The 26,495-nt window shown below is 25.9% G+C and overlaps 1 protein-coding gene across 1 annotated transcript; it reads left to right on the forward strand.

Moving 5' to 3' along the window:
- Positions 1–1,744: 1,744 nt before the first annotated feature.
- On the forward strand, positions 1,745–20,227 carry LOC136972925 (uncharacterized). The gene is made up of 6 exons (XM_067267588.1): positions 1,745–1,773; positions 1,920–2,046; positions 8,600–8,732; positions 17,420–17,562; positions 19,072–19,213; positions 19,971–20,227. The coding sequence occupies exons 2-6, from the start codon at positions 1,992–1,994 to the stop codon at positions 20,197–20,199; spliced, it is 702 nt and encodes a 233-aa protein (XP_067123689.1). The 5' UTR covers positions 1,745–1,773; positions 1,920–1,991; the 3' UTR covers positions 20,200–20,227.
- The last annotated feature ends 6,268 nt before the right edge of the window (positions 20,228–26,495 follow it).

A 26,495-nucleotide genomic window follows, 5' to 3' on the forward strand; every position in this document is an offset into this window, starting at 1 on the left:
TATGGAATATCTCCCATAAATAATTATTAATTACATATTTATTACCTTAATTTCGTTAATATGTCTTTTTTGAAACTGAAAATCCATCTGTTTTACAAAAAATAAGAGAAATTCATTTGATTTCATTATCACAATATATTGTAAAGACATCTTAATCAAAACGATAACACAGCAATTTTAATGAGAATTTTTGAGAATACAAGCAAAGTTTTCTACCATTTTACTTATTATTGTAAAAGTACGCATGATTAGAAGGAAATTAAACTGAAACTCATTAAGGAAACTTTATTGATAATCCCTAATTTTATGTTGTCGTCATTAGAAGTCTTGATTAGATTAAACTTAATAATTGATTGATTTTTCAAAAATTTATTTTAAAAGTTTAAAATTAATGAAGAATAACACCCCCTTCTACATATAATAAGAAATAAATTATACATTTTTAAACGAGGGAAAAAAAATTAAAAGATGGGGGAAACACGTCAAGGAGAAACGGAAAAATCTTAAATTTTCCCATTACATTTACTGTAGAAGGAAATATAAGTTTGAAAAGATATTATTACTCTTTGTACGATTTATAAAAAAAAGAAATACATTTTTATAAACTTAAATTATGATGTTATTAGTAATGAAGATTAGAAAAAAAGGACACGAGTGGAACATTAATCAATAAAATTCTGTGGTTAGGAAATAGAAAAACTAACTCCCTTATTACGGAAAAAAAGCTCTATGCATATCTTGATGAATTATTTGTGCAGAATGAATAATTACTAAATTTCATTATTTTATCGTCTTTTTCTACGATAAGGTTTTTACTTTAAAAAAAAAAATTAATTTAAAAAAATAATATGTTTAATTTCGATCAAACCATTAATCTTCTTTAGGTAAAAATAATTTCAGGAACTAAAGAAAATGAGTTTATTTGGGGTTTTAATGTGTTTCTATTTTTTTAATATTTTATTTGAAGTTTTTTTCTTGTAACTCTTCCCAATATTCTTAAGAGATGATATCGAGGGGCGTCATCATTAAAAATACAAACCACGCTTTAATGTAAATCATCATCCTCTGTATAAGACGAAAGAGAAATTATTCGTTTCCTCTTAAATTTGCGTGAGGAGAATGGTGAAAATGTTTACATTGGCTAATGGATTATTATAGTAAAAATATTTCTTGGTATCTACAATGTTAATCATCTCTTATAACTTTTTTTTTTTGAATTTCTCTCAGAAAAATTAAAGTGTCTGATATCCACTATATAAGAAAAAAATTTGGTTAATGTTACCTATGGTTCCAAGATGGCGGCTCGTCTCTGATTCCAGCAAGGAAACAGTGGGGACGCACGTTCTACCTAACCTAACCTATTCTAATAATTTTGTTGGTAATAATTATGGTAATTTATTAGAATAGGTTAGGTTAAGTTAGAACGTGCGTCCCCACTGTTTCCTTGCTGGAATCAGACGAGCCGCCATCTTGGAACCATAGGTAACATTAACCAAAAATTCAAAATTTACAGGAGTCTGGCTCTATTCTACATTAAATTTGATAATATATTTAAAAAAAAAAAACTAAATTAATATTCATATTGCTTAGCCAAAAGCTCGAAGATATTTATTAATAATCTATATGTTTTTTAAATAAAATTATAAAAAAATTAATTTTTCTACTCGTCGCCATTTTAACGTTAAATTCCGCCATTTTCATAATATTAAAAGTGAAAAACGATTTAAAAAATAATAACTCGGAACGTCTGTTGTGTGAAATTACATTCTAAAGGTGATTAAGAATTTTTTTTCCTTTTCTTTTTCCTAAGAATAATTTTCAGAAATGAGAGCCTAAAGCAATAGTATTAGGATTGATTTAGTGGAGTATCTTGATTTGGTTTACGTCACTTCCTGTACTTCTTTTGGCCTCGTTTTCAGTGGATCGTAGCGAATCGAAGTAGAAGTTGATCAGACGGCAGAACACAACGAGACGTGGCAGCGACAAGTTACATGTCGTGGTTGGTGACATTCATTTCTGCAAGTTCCATCCTGGCGATTGTCACAGGTGAGGATAAGCAGTGTGAAAAGAACAAAATGATTTTCTCCTATTTAACACCTGACCCCCCTATTAAAAATTGAAACTTCTTCTTGTTTTTTAATTCTATCTTATTATAAAAGTGTAACTCTTCCATCTGTTTTTGTAAATTTTCGATTCGAAACTTTCGGTCCTTATTTAAATTTTTTTTGTTTTCTCGAATTTATATAATAGAAAAGGTCGAATAATTCCTAATATTTTTACTCTTATTTAATGTTTCAATTTCATTTTCGAAAGTGAAAAGTGTAATAATCATTCCCGAATTTTAAATTCTCTATTATTTCTTATTTTGTGTTTGTATTTTTGAGTTTATAAGCTAATATCGATTCAATATTTGTAGAGAATTTTTGTAACTTTGCAAAGAAAACATTGTAAATGAAATTCATTTAATTTTGGGGGTTCGTATTTAGGAATAAGCGCTGTTAAGAATATAAAGAAAAGCCATTTTTCTAAGTTAATATGCTAAAGAATACCAAAGTAGTTTGTTTACAGAGTTGATATCATCATTTTTGCCAGCTTACTGGGTATAAAAATAATATTTTTCTACTTTAAAAAACGATGTTAATATTGAAATTATATAACTCTGAATTATCTCTACTTAAATTGATAGAATACGATTAATATTAGCAAGAGAATTGCAGCCCAATTCAGATTGAATTAAAGATTATTTTCAGATTATTAGAAGAGTTATACCAGGTTATTCTTACTAAAGAGAATTTAGATAAGGAACAGAAAGTCAGAACAATGTTGCTTCGTATTTATCAGTTATTTTAGATAAAGAAAACAGTAGAAAATTACTACAGAAGTGTAATTTTCATATAAAAAATGCAAAAAAGTCACTCAGATAAATTCAAATTTTTAGGAATAAAACGAGATATAAAAAAAATAAACTTAATTTTATTGATTTATAATTGGAATTAATTTAAAAACAGAAATTACAGAGTAGAGAAACGAACCTAATACGATTTATACGTTAAATATTAAACGTTCACCGTTCACTTTGCTATTATTTCTTAGTAAAAGAAACATTATATTTTTAATAATTTATATGCCTAAAATCTTATTTTTATCTCCAAGCAAAAAGATATTTTTTTCCCTCTTCTAAAGGACACTTAAAATAGGAAATCGAAAAATGTTACTTAGCTTCATTTAAGTAGAATGGAATTAGTTGTATGGTTTACATTTAGTGTTTCGGTACTTAGCAAGAAAAGAAAATGTTTACTTAGAAAGCATTTTTAAAGGTTTTTTCCCCCTTATTTATACTTCGATTTTAACTGAAGGCGCGATAGCAGATGATTAGATGTATAGCTTCAAGGAGAAAATTCTCACATTTTTAAATTATTGATATAAAAAAAAGAGAAATTCTTCTACTTTTTTAACTGACAGAATAGCTTCTAAAAGCTTAATATCAATGAGAAAATTCTTTGCTTATTGGAAAAAACGAAAGAGTTTTTGGCAACCATTTCTTAGCTTTTAAAATTAATTAATTAAAAATCTCTTCTTTAGTATTGGGCGTAGATCGTATTTTATTCTAAACGTTTCCGTGCATTAAGAAGCCTATTTACGTGTATTTTACTCGAAGTATAAAAGAAACAGAGACGAGGAGTGAAAAAAAAGAGAAAGAAGCAATCGTGTTTCTCACGTGACGTCATTCTCTCCAAAGAGAAGACACGAACAACTGTCAGTATTGCAGCCCTCTCTTGTTTGCCAGCGATCAATATCGTTTTGTTTTGCAAATATTGCTTCATTATTCGAAGGCAATATACTTTTATCGTCATTAATTAAGCCTCTTTGAGTGTCGTAAAAAAATTATTTTTAATAAAAATGACGTAGAGTTGGTGATAGCTTTGTCCATAATTTCTAAGCTTAGGAAATCTAATGCGGAAAGACTGAAATATATATATTTATATGATTTTAGCAATTTTCTTTTTCTTTTATGTGTAATGTCATAAAGAATAGGCAAGGTATAAAATAGGAAGAATTATTATTTTGGTCAAAGCTGTCATCTGCTATCATGAAAATAAATCTAATTGTGGCAATCAATACAGGATGCTGCACTTTCTCCCATCTACATCTTCAATTTTAGTTCCGTAAATCAAAAAAAACCTGTTTGTAAACAATAAAATATCTTCTTATGATACCATTCTCGCCTCGATAAATAATAGTTTTAACAGGTTTCCTGTTCTCTGGAATAATATATATATATATATATATATATATATATATTCGGGGAAACAATTCTTCTTCTCCGTTCACTTTGAATATTGAAGAAAAAATAATAATTACAAATATATAAACTAAAATGATAATGTTTTGTGCTTCATTCGCGTTTTTTCAATAAAGAAAATTAATGAATTAAGTAAAAATTTAATAATTTAAACTCTTCTGAATTAAAAAAAACAAGATTAACTAAATCGGTTTAGACTAAAATTTAAAAAAATAAAGAATATACAGTTCTAGTTTGTGTCCAAAAACTTTTTTTTTTATAATGGAGCAAAGGAGTTTTGCAGATAGTAAGGTTGGAGAAAATGTTTTATTAACGAGAAGACTTAAGAGTATAAAACCTTCTTTGAAAGTCTGACACTTCTTTGTAGGATTCTGTCACATTATCAACAACCCTTTCAGTTTAGAGTAGATTTCTGAATGAAAATGTTTCCTTAATGCAGTCAAAACATTCTAAAACACAACTTTATCTTACTCTTGAATAACTTGAAAATGATAAAATACTAAATAATTAAAATAATTAATATAATTTCACTTTTATTATGTAATTATAATTAAGTAGTAAATTAATAATACTTAAGAATTGATGATTTTAATACCGTGTATACTGTAATTTGCATTAATTTAAATTATAATTTGTTTTGTTTATGTTTTAAGTAAAGAAGGCAATTGTTTGATTAACATTTATATATTTATTTCTCTATAGAATTCAATTTAAATTTTGATTTTTAATATGGCATATGTTTGTTTTAACGTAAGCTTTATATATATGTCGAAGGCTTAATAGATTTTTAAATTTTGTGCTGCATTTATATAAAAGCACCTGCAACGTCATATGTATTATATTTACATACACACAAACTACATCTCCTCTATATATACACATGCACAATCTTAAATAAAGGTATTTTAAAAATGATCTCTTATCTATAAATAATATAATTAGTTCTGAGATTATGTTTAGATATTTTGTATAGGGCATATTTTACTATTCTGCTTAAGACTATAGGAAACGTATAAGACTGTATGATAAACGGCTGGAAGAACGCCGGAACCAAACTTATACATGAAGATATACGGTATATTACAATGCCATATAAGAAGAGAGATGGTGGAATATCCAGGAACCCCGTAGACGGCGCCAAAAAAAGATATACGACACTCATGACTCCTGCTTCTGTCTCACAAACATTCACCTCACAATTTCCCGTGACACCAGTAAACACATTTCTTTCCATTTTACTACAGGACTCGAATCCGGATTCATGTTTAATGATTTTTTTGCCATCGTTCCGGTTACGGAAGTGATACACGATACTTTTTTTACGGCGATCGAGGAAAAAAAAATGAAAAATACGCTCGAATGATCTTGGAATGGATGGAACATAAAAAAATCTTCTTATATTCTTAAAAGATGCTGAAGAGGAATAAGGGGGCATAACTATCTCTTTCGTCCTCATCTTCTTGTTCTGCTTGTAACATCAAGGAGCTTATTGAAAGAGGACTTTTGGCAATTTTTCAACCAGACTCGATCGCTCTATCTTCCGCTTTACTGATTTCGATTGGGTTTCCTTCTAAGGTAACAATAAACCATTCCGAAGCAATGAAGACTCGCTGGGATGTTCGATTTAAAAGCCTCTTTTACCGAAAGAAAAGGAACCACCTTGGTGCACATCAGGAATCACACATCTGGTGGGAGTTATCGGAAATTTGAAAGGGTAAAGGCCAGTTTGAAACTGTTGAAGTGTGCACTGCAGTACGGCATGCTGCTTTATGCACGTCTCTTTCATTTTCTCCCACTCAAACTAAGCTCTGTTTTCTAAAATTGTTTCTTATACGGAGCTAGAGATTGCTGAAATTTTGATGATGTCTGTGATTTTTGGAATGGGCCAGTTTAAATTGAAATCTTTTACTTTTTTTTTCTCCCAGTAGCTGGATGTTCTTAGTTAAGTTGTTTACTTTTATTAATGAAACCGAATTTTTGTATTATTTGTGCTAATTTTTTTTTTCCTCTTTCCTTTCTGTAATTTTCAGATTAAAAATAAACGATTATAATTTTCATTTTTGTACTAAAAATAAAAATTTAATGGACTCGAAACTTCTTACGGTTTATTTTCTTACTGTTTTATAAATAAAATATTTGTTTAGTATGAGAATTTACGACTTCTATTATTAAAAGAATTCGAGTGAATTCTTATTTTATCGTTTTAAAAATTTTTCTGGAAATAAATCACTTTTAAAACTTAAAAACAACAAAACATCTTTGTTACAGAATAGAATTTAAAGCGGAAATTATTACAAATTACTTTGAAAAATGATCAACTTTTTTATATATCAATGATTAGTAGATATAATTTTTTATTATTATTTTCACCTCTCAGAAAATTCCCGTTAATTCCCACCACGTACGGAACTTAGATATTATTTTGTATCCAACATTGAACATTTAAGGAACTACCTTAGTAGTAAAATTTGCATAAACTTACTTTACAAGTACATATTATTATTCTAAACACGTCAATGCGATGTTGGTGACAAAGGCATATATAACCCACCGTTACGAGCTCACTGTTAAAATATATTATATATACTTCTTCCGAATTTTAGTATTCGTTGCAGTTAAATTGATATCAGGAAGAGGGAAAAGATATTTTAAGAAAAAATAAATAAATAAATTGTACTCCCATCTTATATCATACGGCAACAGTGTTACGTAGGAAATATTATTATTATATGATTTTTTTTTGTATGTCGACTCGTTCCCATAAAAACTTCTTAGTTATTTATTGAAGATGTATTGTAAAACAAGTTTGGATTTTTGTGAAATTGTTTCTCTTTTTTGATTTTCAAAGAGTTTACATTAAAATTTTTAAAGGATTTTTTTTCCCTTTCGTAATAAAGCCTGTAATAACGATTGTATGTAACTTGATATGCTTTATACAACGATGTATTTTAAATCAAATAGTGTTTTAATCTAGATAAGTGATTGTTTTAGTTGGATTAAGATTCATTAGGTTGTTTTTCTATTGCTTTTCATTATGTTGACTTTTCTGTTTCTCTCATTAGAACAACTACCTTAATTTCCTCTTACTTCAACATCTCTTTTCCTGTTATATTTTTACATGTCTTCTCGGTCATAAATAATTCCTCGCGTATTTTATTATATTAAAACTATTATTATATTTGGCTAAATATTTATAAAAAAACACTAGCTTGTAGTACATCCCCACTGCAAGGAATTCGAGGACCCTAGCACATTTCTATCATTTACTTCCTTTCATATAAATTTTTAACGAATATTTACATATTAATATCTCTAAATTTTAATTTAAAAATAACTTTAAAATTTTAATAAAACTTTTATAAAGTTTCATATATTTAAATTTATAGTACGATAAATTTACTGCTGAAATAAGCTTAATTAAACCCCGTAACTATCATAATTAACAATGTTTTTAATGAAAGATGTATCGTATTCCACTTTACAGCTTATCATTAGGGCTCAAAATGTCTATACGTTATTTTTAATCTTATTAAACAACCAAAATAGTAGTGTGACATCATTAAAACCTATACGAAAGCGATGATGTAGATATAATAATTGGAGAAGTAGTGGAGTATCGTAAATCATAACGCGTATATCTCACCGATCGATGAATCTTATTCTCATTCGACTAAAAATGAGATCAAAAACTTTAACATATTGTGCCATGTTCTCCCCTTTCAATCAGAGTGAATGTTTCTTGGCACGGGGCCATTTGTTATTGTCTCAATCCCCTCGGACTCATTATTGTCCTCTCTGGTATTATCATGCTCGGTGACTATTTTTCTGCTGTTGAGTTAAAAACAAAGTACTGTACAAGTAAAACATAATTTGAATTTCAAAATGCTTCAACGATTTATCTCCAATGTACAAGGAACTTGTGGTATCAACGCCTCCAATAGTGTGATGGCAAAAAGTTTTGTAAATAATTGAAGATTTTTTTAACAATGCAGAAAATGTTTTCGGCTAAACCTGACAAATTATAATGAATTTTACGAAATTACTAATTATATCAAACCCGTATCTACATTTTAAATATCTGTATTCAATAGAAGGGCTAATTTTCTTAATCCAGTTACTGTAAATTATCTATGTTTATTGAAGTATCGAGTATTTAATTAAGCTTAGAAAGAAAGCTGATATAATTATTTAAAATGATTTTATAAAAGATTAATAAACTTTAGACGAAATCCTTAATTTAAATTACTAATTACTATAAGAATGATTTTTATAATAATTATTATTATTTGTTCGTAGTTTCGACGACATCGACAGAAACGTCTTGTTCCTTCGACGAGTTTCGTCAATGCTTACAAGCTTTGCATTCCTTGACGCAAAGTAATGATCTGGTTTTTGGTACCACAAAAGAAGACCTGGTTAAAGTTTGCAGGTGAATTTCACTTTTTAAATTAAACTGCTTTTTTAACATTATGTAGATTTATTTCTTTTTGAGTTAATGCATACAGATGAAATCACATGTAGCATTTAAACTCGATTTTTCAAACGTCGAGCGTGCTTCGAGGGAGAAAAAAAAAGATGAAAACATCGAGAACCTTCACGCGATAAAAGCGTAGTTTCCATGATGATTACGTGAAAAGAAACTAGTTGCCACGAGTTTATTCGCGTTTTCTACGATGCATCACGCTTACAAGTATAAACACTTGCTTTTAAGTAATTTCTTAATGCAAAACACTTCAATATTAATGAAGACATTGCTCAATGGATACATTTTTAAACAGGTTTGTTGAATACCTACACAAAACAATTTGTTTATTCATTATGGCACTGTACATGCTAATTAAATAGAAAATAAATTTGAATTTCAAGGAAATTTTAATGTTAAAAATAGATTCTAAAATAATTAATAATATAGGATTTTAACTGTCAAACAAATTATTCAACTTCAAGTTACTAAACGTGCGTGTTATACACGATATAGATCATAAAGAATTCTATTGAAGTGCACATTATTCTAATTAAAACTGCATATTAAAATCATTTTTTAATAGAAAAAGCTTTTTTAAAAATTAATTAGTAACTATTTGAATATCTCTCGATTTGTAAGAATGAAAAACATAATTTATCAAATTCGAAACGTTCTTTCAGTGTATTGAATTTTTATATTTTTATACCAGAATTAATGTTTGTTGAAGAAACGAAATAGCATACATTCAGATGAAATGTAAATATTAAAAATTATTGCTTTATTATGTAAAGTATTAACACAAATTCCCTTTTTTTTCTTCGAATTTACACAGGTAAAAAGGCACATGAGAGTAAATCAGAGAGATTATTAAATCAAGGTTTAAAGTGTAATGTCTTGTACAGTATTAGATAATACATGAAACAATATCAGGTTTATTACAAACGTAATTGTTGATACTACGTGTCACTTTAAGCATAACATTACAGAGGGTAGCCTACTGCAAAAAGCCCAAAATTATAAACTTTTTAAAATTTTTCTAAAGTTACAGATTACTGATATGTAAAATAATTTAAATAACTCACAAATATCATCTAACACCAAAATTGAGAGCTATCATTGGAATTTTTAAAAAGAAACTAAAATAAATTGCAAACTAACAAATGAATAAATTTTTATAAGATTGAAATGCCTGTAAATTGAGATAAAATATTCGGAATAATTAACTTATCCTTTTTAAACGACACGTTTCAGACGTTCCTCAGACGTTCAGACGTTTTCATGTTTCTTATACTGAATATTTTAACTTGCATTTTTGATGTCACAAAATTTTAATACTAAAATTAATGGAAAAGTTTTTCATAAAATTACTCATTGCTACATGCTACATGAAATATGAAAATAATACGAGCAATTATTTATTGCGACTCGTCAAATGCTGGTCTGCAATTTATAATCATATTTTTAATTTATTTAATTTAAAATATATGCTCTCCACCTCAAATTAGTAGTGGCTCGCCCCTGTACATCATACTTTTCTTTTAACAATAGAGTCGTGCAGATAAGCTATTAAATGCTAATTTATTATAGTTGATCGGGGCCTTTTATATTTAGCTGTATTATTCACTCAACCACTAGTGGATACTAATTTGAAGGAAGATATACCATAGAACAAGTTATTAGTAGATAGAAAACTTTAAAAAACGATAGAAGAAACGAAATTGTTTCTTATCTGGTTACAGAAATCTGTAAGAGACTGCACCAGCTGATCCTAGACAACTTAAAAATTTATGAACGTAAGCACTCTTCTTCGATCTACTCGAGATATCAATGAAAGTGTGTTTTGAGTATGTTCAATTAATAAAGTGAAAACAGAAATAAATATGTTTTTACTTTCAGATTTTACTGTTTAAGTTAATTGTTATCACAGGAATTTATATTATTAAAATTTTTTACATTTTTAATTTCTTAAAACTTATTTTAAACGATTATGTATTATTTAACGAGCAATTATTTTATTGTGGCATCGTCATAATGCTGGGCATGCAATTTTTTAATCATATTTTTTCATTTATTTAATTTAAAATATATGCTCTCCACCTCAAATTAGTATTGACTTGCCCCTGTACATCATACTTTTCCTTTAACAATAGTGTCGTGTAAGTCTTCTATTAACTGCTTTCAGGGGAAAAGTTTTGAATTGAAATAACTCGAATTCTGGTTTGCATTGGACGTTTTTGTATAGTTAATAGGTAGCCTCCAGTCTCTCTCTAAGGTTTTTGTATCTGGTCTCGAATTTCTCTATAACTCCATCTCTATAACTCTATAACTCCATTCTCTCTCTCTCTATTTCTATCTCTATAACTCCATTCTCGAGATTAATAAAAGACTTACGAACGGACAGTGAGAATTTATAGATTAGAATTTCAGCCCAATTATAATAAATGTATTTGTTCTACATTTAAATTTAACATTATTAAGTATTTGTTCTTTGCTGTATATTATTTAAAAATATGGATTAATAATTAGGAATTCTTTAAATTACATACAAAACAGCAACAAGACAACGAATTAGTTCAGCTGTGATCACCCTAAAAGACGCCGCATCTAAAAATAATTACTCAAAGATAAATTAAAAAAAAAAAAAAATCAAAATTTTAATTTTACTTTTAAATTGGAAGATAAAGTAAGCGGGGAACTTAAAATAGAATCATTTAGGGGAATTTATTTTCCAAAACAAAGTCTTATAGAACGAAAATAAATTGCATTTAATAACAAACGAAATTTAAAATAATTTAATTTTAAACAATTCAGACAAAAATATTACTAACAAATTCTTTAAGCAATATAAATTTCATATTAAAATAATTAAAAATATTTATTTTTAAGATCCTATTTAAGTTATGTCATTACTTTAAAAAAAACATAGAAATAAATTCCTAGAAATAAAAAACAAAATAAAATTGAAGGGCTTTCTCTTTGCTACAATTCTCATAATTAAAACTTTAAAGAAAAAATTAATTGAAACGAAAAGTAAAAAAATATAAAAAAAAAGAGGAGGAGAAAGAAGAAAAACTTGAACTTATTACTTTACTTGACAAACTCAAGCACTTTTCTGAGTTTTGGTCTTAAAAAGAACTTGGGTTTTCATATATATATATATATATAAGGAATTTCATATTTTTTTTCTGATTGTATCGACTATTCTTTTCTTATCTTTAGGCAATTTTTAGAGTATATATCAGTGTTAGTACCTCCGGAAATTTATATATATATATATATATATTTTTTTTCTTTTATTTTACTTTTACCTTGCTTTCATAACCAAACCAAACTTATACTACAACGAATAAAAGGTTGAAACAAAGTATAGTTAAAGATATAAATGTTTTTTTAAAATCTTTCTTCATTATTGTAAACTATTTCTTTTATTCGATTGAAATCTATTTTAAAATTACTTTGTATACAATTTTATATTGTGTGCGGGGCCCTCGAGGCCTGGGGGTGAAAGGGCTCATTTTTTGTCTCCATTTCTGAGCAAACAATATACGTAGAGAATGTTTCATTATTAATAAATAACAATCTTAAAGGTTTTAATTTTTGTTAGTAAAAATAACATTAATTTATAAGGGTATGAACCCCAATAAGGCCTCTGAACTCCCTCCCACTCTCGAAGGCCCTTATTACGAGTACAACTTTTTTTTTTATTCGTGCTTATGTACAGAGGAGGAAAGAAGATAAATGCTAGCGATGTAGGAAGAGAGATAAACATTTATTTTCAAAAATCCTATCCTCTTAAAGTGTATTATTATTACTTTCTAGTCACCCGATCTAAATTGCTTAAATTTTGTTTCTAGTGAAATGAAAGTAACATACAGAATATGCGATCGCGTGATGCTATTTCTCTTGTATAAATTATAATCAAGTGATTATATAAATAACTGCGATAGCGTGATAATATTTGATGCAATTTACTCATACAGAGTACTGTAAATTTCGTCCTTATTTTCACTTAGCGTGCATGGCAGAATAAGGGTTTATATGCGATTTACTAAGCTCTATTCATGCAACTTAATGGTGTGATTATTAATATTATGTTCTCACCCAATCACTCATACATTCGTACACTCACATAAGAGTAGAGGAGACTAGTTTTGTGGTAGGTTTAAATTATGTTTATCGAAATTTTATGTTTATAGTTTCTGTATATTGCTTATGCAAATCGTTTCCTTCGCAGAAACACGTGTGCTGAAAGAGAAACAATGAAATATTCAAACTAGTTTCGAGTTTGCATTACGTGTCGAAATTTTACAATTGAACATTATTACTTACCATATTTAATGGCATAAACACTAAAGAAGATAAAAAGGGATAATAAAAATATTTTCTGCGTTATTTTGATAGAGACAGAAGGAAAAAATATGCCGAAAAAAGTGAAAGTATTTAGTAATTATGCCTAATTAGAATATACCAGGCTGAGTAATGAATAAATCACGTGTTTATTTGTCGTCTATAAGACACTACATACAGATATAGATTGAAAAGTCACAGAACAAAACATATTTTGACTCTCAACTTTAGCGACGTGAATGATTTATCGATTGCTGCTTCAGATACACAGGAACACGAAATATATTTCTTCGCCCAGCTACATATTCGTGCGATTTATCGCTTCTTCATTTTGAATTTCTATGCGATTTTTAGTCGGTGTTCGCTAGATATTTTGTATAAAACTTATTCAACAAGAATATATATATTTTTTAAATTTGAAAACGTAATTATAAATAATAAAAGAGTAACGATAAAGAGAGAGGAGAATTTTCAAAGAAGCTATTAATTTTTAATAATGTTTACTAAAAATAATTAACGTTAGATTTTGCAGAAGCATAAATTATGAACGAAATTTAGAAGATGTGTTAATAATAAAGTAAATATTATAATAATGTACGTAAAAAAATTAAATCTGTTATTTAAGTGAACTGTAAATAACAGATAAACAATGGAGAATGGAGTAAGATCAGTATCATTCAAATTTAATGCTGAAAGCAATACGAATGTCTAATTTAGTTTATAATTTGTGCAAATAGCAGACAAATGGCTGTATTTTCTGTTTCCATCTGCACTAAATAGAAGAAGAAACAAATGTTAAATGTTGAACAAACAAACTGACCTTACTATTGTTGACTTTGGAGATTTACTTCTACTTTTCATTCACCCATTGTATCCTATATCCAATTTTTGTTAGCGCGACAGTGTGTATTTATGAACATACTATTCTAGGGTTCTTGTATATTAGCAAAAGTTAAATTCAGTTATAGATCTCGTATAAGGAAAGGATGAAGGAGCCAAAAATAAGGTTCTCAAAGTGGAGTTGTCTTAGACTAGCGAATGCTGACACTTTTATCTTAATTGTTCTGCCACTTAACCACATTACGACCAAACAAAATGGAAGAAAAGGTGATTAAACGTCTAAGGTGTTCTGAAAGATAAGAGGTTAAGCTGTGATTGAAGAGCTTTGTTATTACGAACAAGGATGAAGTTGCTAAGCCCTGCTTTCGATCACTTTGTGGATCTTGTTTTAAATGTTTCTTTTATTCTTACTTCTATATCCCAATTAGAAAAGTTAATTGCTCGAGAAGCATTGGATCCATTATGGAGAAATGATCCAACAGAATTTAAGGAGCTGAATGGAGTAGAAAATGAGATTTTATGAAGGGAAAGAATCAAATGCAAGTAGAAAGAAAAACTTTTTATATCAAAGATAATCTTAAAGATGAAATATTTTAAAACTTATAATTTATTCATAATAAATAACTTATTAAATAAGTTAATACAATAATAAATTACTAATAATCAGAAAAAATTCAGAATTATTACACTAAACTTTTAGATATATTTATTAAATAATTAATTTTGAATAAGTGGAATTTTAAAAATTATAAGATAGATGCAAATAACTAATTCATGAAAAGTATATCATTTTGAATTAATAAATAATAAATTTTCTACGATGAAAATATGACAGATCATACTCACATATGATAACATTTTGTATTCTTTATAATAATTATAACGTTTGACATTTTTAAGGAAGGGGAATATAATCCTTAGAGAAATATCTTGTGATTATTACTTTGAATAATTAAAACATCTATGACATTTTGATTTATTATAATGATGTAGTTTTATAAATATTATAATTTTAAAGTTTTACAAACTTAAAATAAGGTCTAATCTTGTGTGCAAAAGTTATTGTATGTAATATTTTTTGTATTATTTTAACGTTTTATAAAAGAATATACGGGCAAACCTCGGTATAGAAATTCTCATAAATAACGCCATCCTCATAAAGCGTTATTAAATACTTGTGAACAAATCTTTCCCATAAATATTAATTATAGAGCTTTTCAGTAGCTATGAATTGCTAAATGTATGATTATATATTATTATTATTAATTTAAGAGAATATTTTATAGAATTTTAGACGATTTTAAGTCTTCCAAAATAAAATAAAAAAAAATCCTTTAAAATCACTAAATTACGTGACTTTTTTTAATTGTTTGAGCTACTTCAATTTAGTGCCACACTCGATTTAGTGCCAATTTCATAGTCGAGCAAATGGTAGCGCTAAATCGAAGTATATATAGTTTATACTTGTGTAAACAAATAGGTTATTTAACGAAGTAGATAGATTACTTGGCGCAAAAATCAAAAACAAATGCAATCTAATAACAAAAAATCAATTAATTAAATTAGCAATAACAAGGGGGGAAATATATATATATATATACTGTATAAAGTTTTAAAACTCTTTAATAAATAATGATAAATTCCAGTAGAAATAAACATAAATTACATTTAATTCATTAATTATTACGCAATATATTAGTTTCTGTAGCAAACGTAATCAAAATTAAATAAACTAATTTAAAAATTTGTCGATAGGATCAATTTTATTTCCTCGTATAACCGGTTAAAGGAAGAGAAAACAACAAGATCTAAAAAAAAAAATATTTATATTCTATAACGTTTTTGACGGATAGAATAACTTTTTAGAAAACAATGTGTTATCTATAGGGATCGAATAAAAAATAAAAATAATAATAATAAAAAAAAAGTCTGTCTTAAAAATTTAAAAATTCCTTCACGTAGGATTTCCTTCATCCTTGATACCATTGGGATTTACCTATTGAACTCAAAAGAAACGACAAGCAACATCTGCTCTAGATCCAGGATCGATGTTAGCATTAGCCGTTCTTTAAAAAGTAAAAAAAAAAAAGGTAAAAAAAAAAATTAGAGGTTCACAACTTTTCTCCTTTAGAAGGAAGCTTAATAACAACTCACGTTATTCTTTTCTATTAAAAACCAGTTTATCAATTCTGGCAAGCAGAAATAAGTTCGACGTATAAGTTAATTAACGTATTTTTGTAAGCTTTCGTGTCTGAGAGATGAAGAGTAACAACGTAGCAATACACTTTCCTGAGAAACAGCAAGTTAAGAATGCTTGTTATCATTGAAAAGATGTAGAAAAGAGTGTTTTCCCACAGCTAGAGTTATTAAATATTCTCTGAACTTTCTAAATGAATTTCTGTTTAATTAACAAAGTTTTGAGTGTTTTGAATTTAAATTATTTAAAAAATTAATAATAATCATTTCAAATTTAAAGTGAGTTGTTGTAACTGTTGATTTGTCAATAGAAGAATTTTGTATTAAAATTTTCGAAATTCTCTCTCTCTAAAGAGACGAAGAGACGTTTCAGAGGAAGGGATATAAAAAGAAATGATGAAAGAAATTCGTTTATTTCGTTTAGAATTTTTATAATTACGTATATTTTTTATATATAAATAAAGAAATTTTGAATAAATAAATTATTTATTCTGTTTTCTTATACTGATTATTAACATATCCACCAAGGTATATAAACATAATTTATTTATTTACATGTATCATATAAAATTTATGCATTTCTCCCATTTATTACATTTAATAATAAATATTTTAATTATTAAAAAATCAAGAATTAAATTAAGAACAAGTTTAAGAAAACCGTAATTGTGATTTATTTTATGGAATTTATATTGTTGATGCATTAAATTAATATTTAACTCTCTCTAAAATGATTTAAAAATATATATATTTTTCTTAAATTATTCGATAATACTTTATTAATCATTCTGCAATTTATTTATTTTAAAAAAAAAAATAATGTAAGGTCATAACCTTTTAGTTTTTCAAATATTAAATACATTCAGTACTTGTAAATAAGATATTTTAATTTTTTATAATAATTATCATAGTATTTTAATATGATGTAAAAACTGCTTATTAATATAATTACACCAATAAAAACAATATAAAATTTATATTAATGTAATAAATTAAATAAATTGCAGGCACGCAAAGAGCATTAAGTTTGATTTATGCAAATATATTTATTTAATTTAAGTCGTTTATAGGCAATAAATAAGAGTTGTAATGTTTATGGATTAAGAACCGAAACGAAAAATGTGTTAAATTCATTTCTACGCATCCACAGAACCATTTTGATGAGTATATAAGCCGGGTTAACTTATCGTAGGATAAAGTTTAGATGAAATAAGTTATAGAAAGACATAAAAGTAGAATTTATAATATAATTTTTCTTGTTTATATAGCGATATGCAGGAGAGCATCAGCTGCGTTGACGAGTACATCAAGAGATGCTTTACTGCTACCCAAGCACAGGTTTTCAATCATGTGGTTGCAGAAGCTCGACAAGTGAAAGATGATCTGTGTGTTCCCGGACCGATACAAGAAGGTACAATGACTTATCTTACCTTGACAGGTATAGAATAATGTTAGTCAGATGAAAAGACTCTAACTCTATACTTGTTCTACTGACAAATGTAGCTTGTAAGGATTTTTTTTATGTGACTTTGACAAAATATTCTTGCTAGAAATAGTCATTCTTTTATGTGATATAAAAGAAATTTTCTTTTTTAGTCATTATTATTTCTACCAAAAACTTCTTTCTGACAATTTATTATATCGTTTTTTTTTCATTTTAATTTTATTGATCAGAAAATGAATTGTGTGGAATAAATGATAAATCGGTTTAATACAATAAAATTAAATTATTATAATATATTTTTAATTATAAAAAAAATAAACATTAACTATGATAATTTTTGAATGTTATTTTATTAATTATTATTGTTAACATCACCGAAAAGATCGATTTAAACTTTGAAATATTATTACATTTAATACTTTAACTTTCTCAAGTTACAATTACTGTAAACGTTACAGTAACGAGAATTACAAAACATAACGAGAAAATTAATTGAATTTCAACATTAGTAAATCTTAATCAAATAAATAGAATAATAAGAAAAATGTGAGAACACTTGTAGTTTTATTTTTCTGTCATTTTTCTTTTCGTTATTCTTAACATAATTGCATTTTATTAATTAATTGTTTGTTTACGATCTCCTGGAAAAAAAAAATTACATGAGAGGTTCAAAGTAGCTTTCATTTTTAATTATCTCAACACGCGATTTAGTGTCAAAACACGTGCATTTTGAATAGGTTGAAGATATCTTCGTGACACCAATTTTTACAGTATGTTCTTTCCTCGAGAATGATATCGATACATAAATTAATTAATCGATTAATTAATTTATACGATTAGTCAATTTCTTATAATTAGTCTAATTAATTAGATTAAACAAGGAAAAAATCGATTAATTTGTAATTGATGTATTTTACATTTGTAATCGATTTTTATGATTTGTAAAATTTAGTTTCTATTTCAAGTAAGAAATCGATTAATTATTTTTGATAATCGATTGATAAATGTTGAATTGAGTAATAAATGATATTGAATTATTATTAATCGCTTCCTCTATTGCGATTAATCGTTAGAAGGGAAAAAAATCGATTAATTACAAATGAAACGTTGAATTGTGTTAGAAAAAAAAGGGAAAGGGTCAGATTATTTGTTTAAAAAAAGATGTTATCGAGGAAAAAGTCTAAAAAAAGTGAGTTTGCGGATCAAAAACATCTCTTAGGAAAATTCGTGTGCACTGTATCGATTATCGTTTATCATAATATAAAAAAGTGCGAAATTATTAACCGTGTATAAGTATATGTACTGCTTATTAAAAATTGCTATTAAAATAAAAGAACGAAATTTGGTATATTTTATTTTTTTATGATAACAATTAAAACTGTTTAATAATTTTCGATATTTTATAAATATAAAAAGATTCGTGTACAATATTTAAGTAAAGAAAAGTTTTCTTTTGTTTTGATTTTTTTTTTGCAGCTTATCTCCGTCACGCACCGTGTTTTATAAACATATCATTATCTGAAGATAAATGCGCTCCTATATATCGACATGTGTTGGAATTATCAGAAAATGTGAACAAAGAAGAAGACGTGGAAGAAGGATTAAGAAAATCCTGTTGGTAAGAATTACTTTTAATCCTGATTTGTTATCTTCGTTTATCTAATTGGAAAAATTCGATTTTATTAAAATTTTTTATTGTGTTTTTGCTCATTTAAATTTTTAAAATATTTGCAAGTTATTATCGTAAAAGATCGTCGAGAAGCTTGAATCAATTAAAGCATTGATTTACGCAAGCAACTTATCGTTGTTATTAATAATTTAGTGACTCATTTCAAATGTGCATGCCAAGTTATTTATATAATAACACAGTTACTTTTACATATAAACACTTTATGTATTATTTTAAATTATTATTTACATGCTTCTTTGTAAATAAGCAAATTTTATACGAAAATATGCATTACTATTATTATTAAAGCAGCGTATTAACATAAAATATATTGTACTGAAATTGTTACTGTAGAAGCACGTACCGATTTTAATATTTATAAAGATTTAAATTTTAAAATAGGGAATAAATTTGTAATTTCTAGATATATATATATAAAAGAATAAATTCCAAGCAGAAATAAAGCAGAATGAGAAATCATTACGGGACTATTACTCAACGTAAATGTTATCGGAATTTTTTATCGAAATCACAATTTTTAACATTTTATTTTCAAAGAAAAATATCAGAATTGAGAGAATTTTAAAAATTTATCATCATCTCCATACAATAATAAAAACTTTTATTCATGGGAAAAGAAGAATAATCGATGATTCTGATTGACACTTTTTTTTCTTCTTTTTTTCTTTTAACCTTTTCTTTTCAGTGCCTTCAACGAGTTCGTTCTTTGCAAGTATCATCACGTCTCCAAAGACTGTGGTTCCGATGCAGCTGAATTTCAACAAAAACATCTCGACAGGATATCCGGTCCATTAATGTATGAACATTGCGCTACTTACACTTTTGGTTCCAATACATGCTCCTCTTCCGATCAAATAAAGCCTATCGTACGCTTGTTAGCACTTATTTATATCTGTTTAAAACTTTGGATGTAAATTAGAATATAGTGAAAATAAATGTTAGTGAAAGGTAATATCGATTTTTCTATTTATTTTCTTTCTTTTTTCACTTTTATTTATTACACGTTCGTGTAATCTGTGCGGTATAACTTCTGATGCTCTTAAGAGTATACAATAAAAGCATACATTTTAAAGCAATTTCAATACTAAAAAATTGAGAAATTATATTAAAAATATATATTTTAAAACATTTTACTACCAGTCTTTGTAGCAAACACACCGCTTTGCCATGAAAACTGGCAAATTTCTGCAGTAATTTTATTTTTATAACATCGAAAAATACATTAACGCAAATGCATTTTTATGAAATTTACTTTATAATTTCAATAATTAGAATTTTATTTTATGTATAAAATATATATATATATATAAAATTGTAAAGCCTAGAAAATTAAGATTGATTCGTACAGGAAATAAAAGTTTGTTTCTTTTTTTTTCTAAATAATTTTATAATTTATATTTTTCAATTATTTCTTAAATTTCATTTTTACTTGATTTTAAATTTGAAATTCGCGATTTATTAAACAAACGGAATTTTCGTTTCTCTTTTTTTTGTTACGAGGAAAAAAAGAACAAAAATGACAAAAGAAAATTTTTTTTATAAAATATGGAGTAGAGAAAATTAAAATATTCTCTTTGAATCTAAATAATATAAGGAAGATTTTTATGGATTTTTTGTTGTTTTTACTTAGTTACAGATTTACTTTTAATGTAGAGAATTTAAATATACTTATTTTAAAATTAAAATTAAGTTTGGAAAAAGAATTTAAGGAAAAAAAAACAATCTATTTCGTTTTTTTTAAATAAAAAAAAATATATATATATTTTAAATTAATTTAAGTTTGGACAAAAAGTTTTCGTAGTAATTGCTGAGTAATTGCTTGAATAGCAAAAAATATAAACCACTATAATCGAAGTACGTTTTGTTGATTCATCATAAAATTCCAATCATATCTAGAGAAATAGATTTACTATCGAACTGTTCATGAAGAGTTTTTGTACTGAAGGAAAACAACAGCACGTAAGCTGCTGGCCAACATGTTTATGGCCAAAGTGTTCAATGACTCTCATTCACTCATTCAGAAAACGTTTCTGTGGTCAAGCAGTTGGTCTAGCATAATATATTACTATCGATCATTTAATGCCTAACAAAAATAATAACAAAAATACTTATTAATGTTAAAAACTTTCCAGATATAATAATAAAATTCTTTTAAACTCCAAACTATTGATAAATTAATAAAATGAATACGAATTTATTAATTAAATATGTTTGAAAATAAACCGAATTTAATAATGTATTTTTTTAAATTTCGTAAAGTGTGTTTAAATATAAATAATTTTTTTTTGCATCGATTCATTTAAAAAATTAATATATATATATATATATATATTATAAATATTTATACGAAAATATTTTGAAGAAAGTATTAACTTTTAATGTACGAAATAAATTAAAATTTCAGAATTTACTTAAAAAATAAAAAGAAATAATCAATTTTAGTATTACTAAATAATGAAATAAATAAAATTTTAAATTTGTATATTGAGATACAAATTAGTTTATTACTATTACAAGATTTTTACCATAGAATTCATCATTAAACATGCTCTGTCATTCGGAGATAAACGACAGTTGACAGTTTTAATTCATACAAAATTTAGAAATTAGAGTATAAATAAATAAATACTATTACTTTAAAACATTATAAGCTATACAACAAATTTAAATATGTGACCTTAAGCAACAAATAACAAAGGAAACTAATAGAAGAATTAATTTTTATCTTTAAACATTAACAAGTAGCTTGCTGGATTTTTCCATCGAATGAAATATATTTAAAGTTATTTAAAACATTAATATTTTATGTAGATTTATTTATAATTAAATGTAACATAAAATATTTATACAAAGTAAATTTATGTCGAAATATAGTTTCGATATTTACAATACAAAAGAAATGAATATATTTATATTTTTTATTTCAAAGTAAAAAATTCTTTAAAATATCTGAATAAGTGTTTATGAATATGAAAGAGAATTCGCATTTAACAAACAATAAAGATCTTAAAAATGATAACTCGTTTGTTTTTTTGAGTAAAGTGATATTTACGTTTTGTTGAATTTGTTGACTTCTTATAATAAATTCGATAAAGAAAAAGAATAAACTATTGTTGATATATATATATATATAATAGAGATCACATCCTTATCGAAAAAGAGTTAAGCTTCGTTTAAGTTGTTGACATTTCCTTTTATCAATATAGCGAGTAGCCTATATATATAAGAGGAGTAACACATGACAGGACCAACGTGATAGCACGATTGCTTTTCTTGATGTCTGTCATGTGTCGTCCAATGGAAATAATCTTAAATAGAAATATTTTCCTATTCCTATATTGATCGAAATATTTTATATATATATTTTCTTGTCTCTTTTTATACGTAGGATTGTTTTATTTATAGCTGGAAGCAATTTTCTATGAGTGACGTGTATTTAAAAACTAATTCTTAAACTGGATTTTTTAAAACTCTATTTTATACTATGTTTAATTTATTATTTAAAATATATATATATATGTATGTATGTATATACAATATTTAAAAAAAGGTTTTTATATCTGTCTCTTAAGGAATTAGCTCGTATTGTCAAGTTATAAATCTCGTTTTTATATCGGGTTGATGTTCATCTTTGTTTCTTGGAAGAGTTGATCCTCTTAACTTTCTTTCTTCGCCATTTTCTATAAATTTCTGCGCTTCTTTAAAGATTTTTCACGAAATTTGTAAGAAAAAAAAAACGTGTTCAATTAAATAACAATAAGAAAATTCACTCGTATTAAGAAAATGTGGTGTAAACTTCTTCTTTCGTCATGCGAGAAAAATTCCTTAACTTATAAAAATGAGAAGAAGTTGTTATTATTTTTTCTAGATAATCTAGAAAAGTTATTGCAAAAAAAATAATAAATAAATAATATTTACGAATAATAAAGATCGAGCGGAGTAACACAGCTAATTCTCTATATTTATTTATAACATAGATATATATTAGTTTCCAATAGCAAAAATAAAAAAAAGAAGTAAATCTCGGTAGAGGAGAAGAAAAAAATTCAATTTTCTAACAAGAACAGGAAAGACGGAACAATCATAACGCATTTGAAACAAAATAGTCGTTTTGGTAAAGAGTTCGACTTGCACTCATACTCGCCTTCCCATTCGACTACAACGTAAAGACAAGATTTATTGATTGAAGCAAATGTTTCTGGACAGTTTGAAGTTAAAATATATATATATATATATATATATTTTAGTAAAGAATATCAATGCTGCGAGGATAAAGAGAAGTACATTATATAAATTTATGTTTTGACGAACAAATGTAGAATGTATTATTTGTATATATATATTTTAACATAATAGTATATATTATATATATTATATATATATATTTTAACAAAATGGTTTTTCCGTGTGAGATTTTTTTAAATTAAAAATGAAAAAGTCGGTTTGCTGTCCAATTTTTTTTAAGAAAAAAATATGCAGTGTTTTGTGGATAACAAGCGTAATACATTACTTTTTAAATTAAAAATTTTGAAACTTCATAAATTAAAAAAATCTTAATGACTAAATCTTTTCAATGTATAAAATACTTTTCTTATTTTATAAGTTAAAAAAAATTAAAAATTCCTACTACATTTTTAATTAAGAATTAATTTAAAAATTTTAATTTTTTTATTTTATTATTACGAATTATTTTATTCATTCGTTTTATTCGAAATGATAATTATAAAAGGAATTTGAATTAAATTTTAGAATGTTTTTAACAGTAAATTTCAATAAAATAATAATAGTATAAACCACATAAAGCAGTCATTTATATATCAATATATTATTAAATTAAACAGTTTAATTATTTTACTCTGATGTATATGATCCCATTTTAAATCGTTACAGACTGTTAAAAAAGCCTAAACTTATGTACTAAATTTTATCCAGATAAACGCATCAGTTCATAGCTTAAGATGGATTTAATTTTCAGACAGACACACAGATGTACTTTGCTAAACAGGGAAATCGTACATTTATTGTTGGGAACGATAAATTTTGATAAAATATACAATCACTCGAGTAATCTCTCAAGTTAATGAGAGAAAATCGATGCAATTTCTTGAATTTGCTATTAACGGTACGATAGATGGAACCAATTTTCACAATTAATTGCACTGCAGGGAAAAAAAACAAACAATTATTGATTAAATATGTGATATTGTACATAACAGAAGTGGGGGAAGTAAATTAACTCATGCACCATACGAATGTAAAAACTCAAAATCGAATATAGGATAAGGGGAATCGAGAAGATTAAGGTGCATTCAATGTCTCCTTCGAGAATCATAACAAAGGAAGAAGATATTGTATAGCATCCTGTCGTAGACCGTTTCTCTATTCATGTTGTGTCATTCAGGAAGTACATGTAGAATTTAATATAAGGAAATACAGCAATCAGCATCGGTTTTCCTTAGCCCTCTGGAATGATATTCTACAAAGAATTCAAACATGATGGAAAAAAAAAAATTAGTTTATAAAGGTTTTACTCTGACTACACGAAAGGTAGAGAAACAGGCGTATCTAGTGTTAGGACATCGAGTCTTTTAATACTATTAAAGGAATAATGAAATAGAAAGTGTATAGATGATATTTTACTTTATTTTTTTCACTCAAAATTTCTTGAATTAATAATAGAAGAATTGCACACCAGAAAAGAGCTTTTATCCCGCAGATAGCAAATTTTATTTTATTTTATTATACAGATAAAAAATTGATAAGAGATATGTTCTATCGATTTCATAGCCTATAATGCTATTATGGTAATAAAAAGTGTTGATGTGATATTACAATCTCGAAATATAGTTTTATTGTAATAATTTTTAATATATTAACGCAGAATTTGTTGTTTTTTTAAAATGATTTTTGCTATTCTTTCTTTCTCTAACATGATTTTTGAATCTTTAATACTATTAAAGGAATAATAAGATGGTGTAGAAGTACTTATAATCAGTTTTTAAAATGAGTTTTCTTCCTTTATTTATTTTTTTCTTTGCTGCTAGCTTTTGAAAAGAGTTAAATTTAGACTTCTCTTGACATAAGAAATTAGGTTGCTGGAGAGAATTTGATATAAAAATTGGTTCCTTAGAGTATTTTTCTCTCTCTATAAAATTGGAAAGAATTTTGGTCCTCTGAAGATGAGTCTTTCTTTTTTAGAAATTTGAACTGTACAAAAATATATATATATATATATATATATATATATAATACCATGTAACTTTTAAAAAGTAAGGTTTAATTTATAAAAACAATAAATCATTTTGTAAAGGAGAATTTATAAAAATAAACGTTTTCTTCAGAAAGAGCTTTAAGATTTCAAGTTAAATTTCGCAGTTAGCTTTGAATTATTAAATAATAATGGTGCATATATTCTTCGCAATTGTTATATAACACATTTAAATGAATAAAAGATATAAAGCTCTGATTTTTCTCGAATAACTTATTCTTTTTTATTAATACAATTCACAACTTTATCTTTAAAAATGCATTTAATGTCTAGACTTGTCAATAATTCTATACATCAAATACACAATGTTACATTTATACGTGGAATTAATCGCTTGTAGAATATATATATATAATTTCTCGTATATACTATATACAGTACAATTAATGGCATTTAAACATGGAATAGAACGAGAAGAAATTTTATATATTTTTTAAATAAAATTATTCTAGATTTATATTACTAAATTCTCACTAAATCCACTGATAATGCATTAATTATAATACTTTTCTAAATAATATAATTAATTTAAAAGTAAATCCACGATTATATAAGTATTAAATATATAAACATTTAATAAAACAGTTAGACAGTTAAAAAAAATAATAAATGGCATATTCCTTATTTTAAAATAAAAATGATTTCGTTGGTGTTTTGCACTATTTTTTAGTTTGATGTTAAAAAAGAAAACCTATTTGAAGAATAAAAATAAATTTAAGAAAGAAAATTTCAATTGCAATTGCTGGCCACATATTCTAAACATAAAGTTAAAAGAATAAATATGGTCTATTTGAAGGAAAAGATTAATTTTTTTAGATATTTTTGTGGAGCGGCCATTTTACTTCTCCTGTTTATTATTTGACATTTTATTTAGAACTTATTTTTCTTCGACACCAAACAATCTTTTCTTTCTTTCTTTTATTTTGTTTTGAATTTTATTAT

This window comes from Centruroides vittatus, unplaced genomic scaffold (genome assembly GCF_030686945.1).
Source record: "Centruroides vittatus isolate TY-2023 unplaced genomic scaffold, ASM3068694v2 contig_1074, whole genome shotgun sequence".
Lineage (NCBI taxonomy): Eukaryota > Metazoa > Arthropoda > Arachnida > Scorpiones > Buthidae > Centruroides > Centruroides vittatus.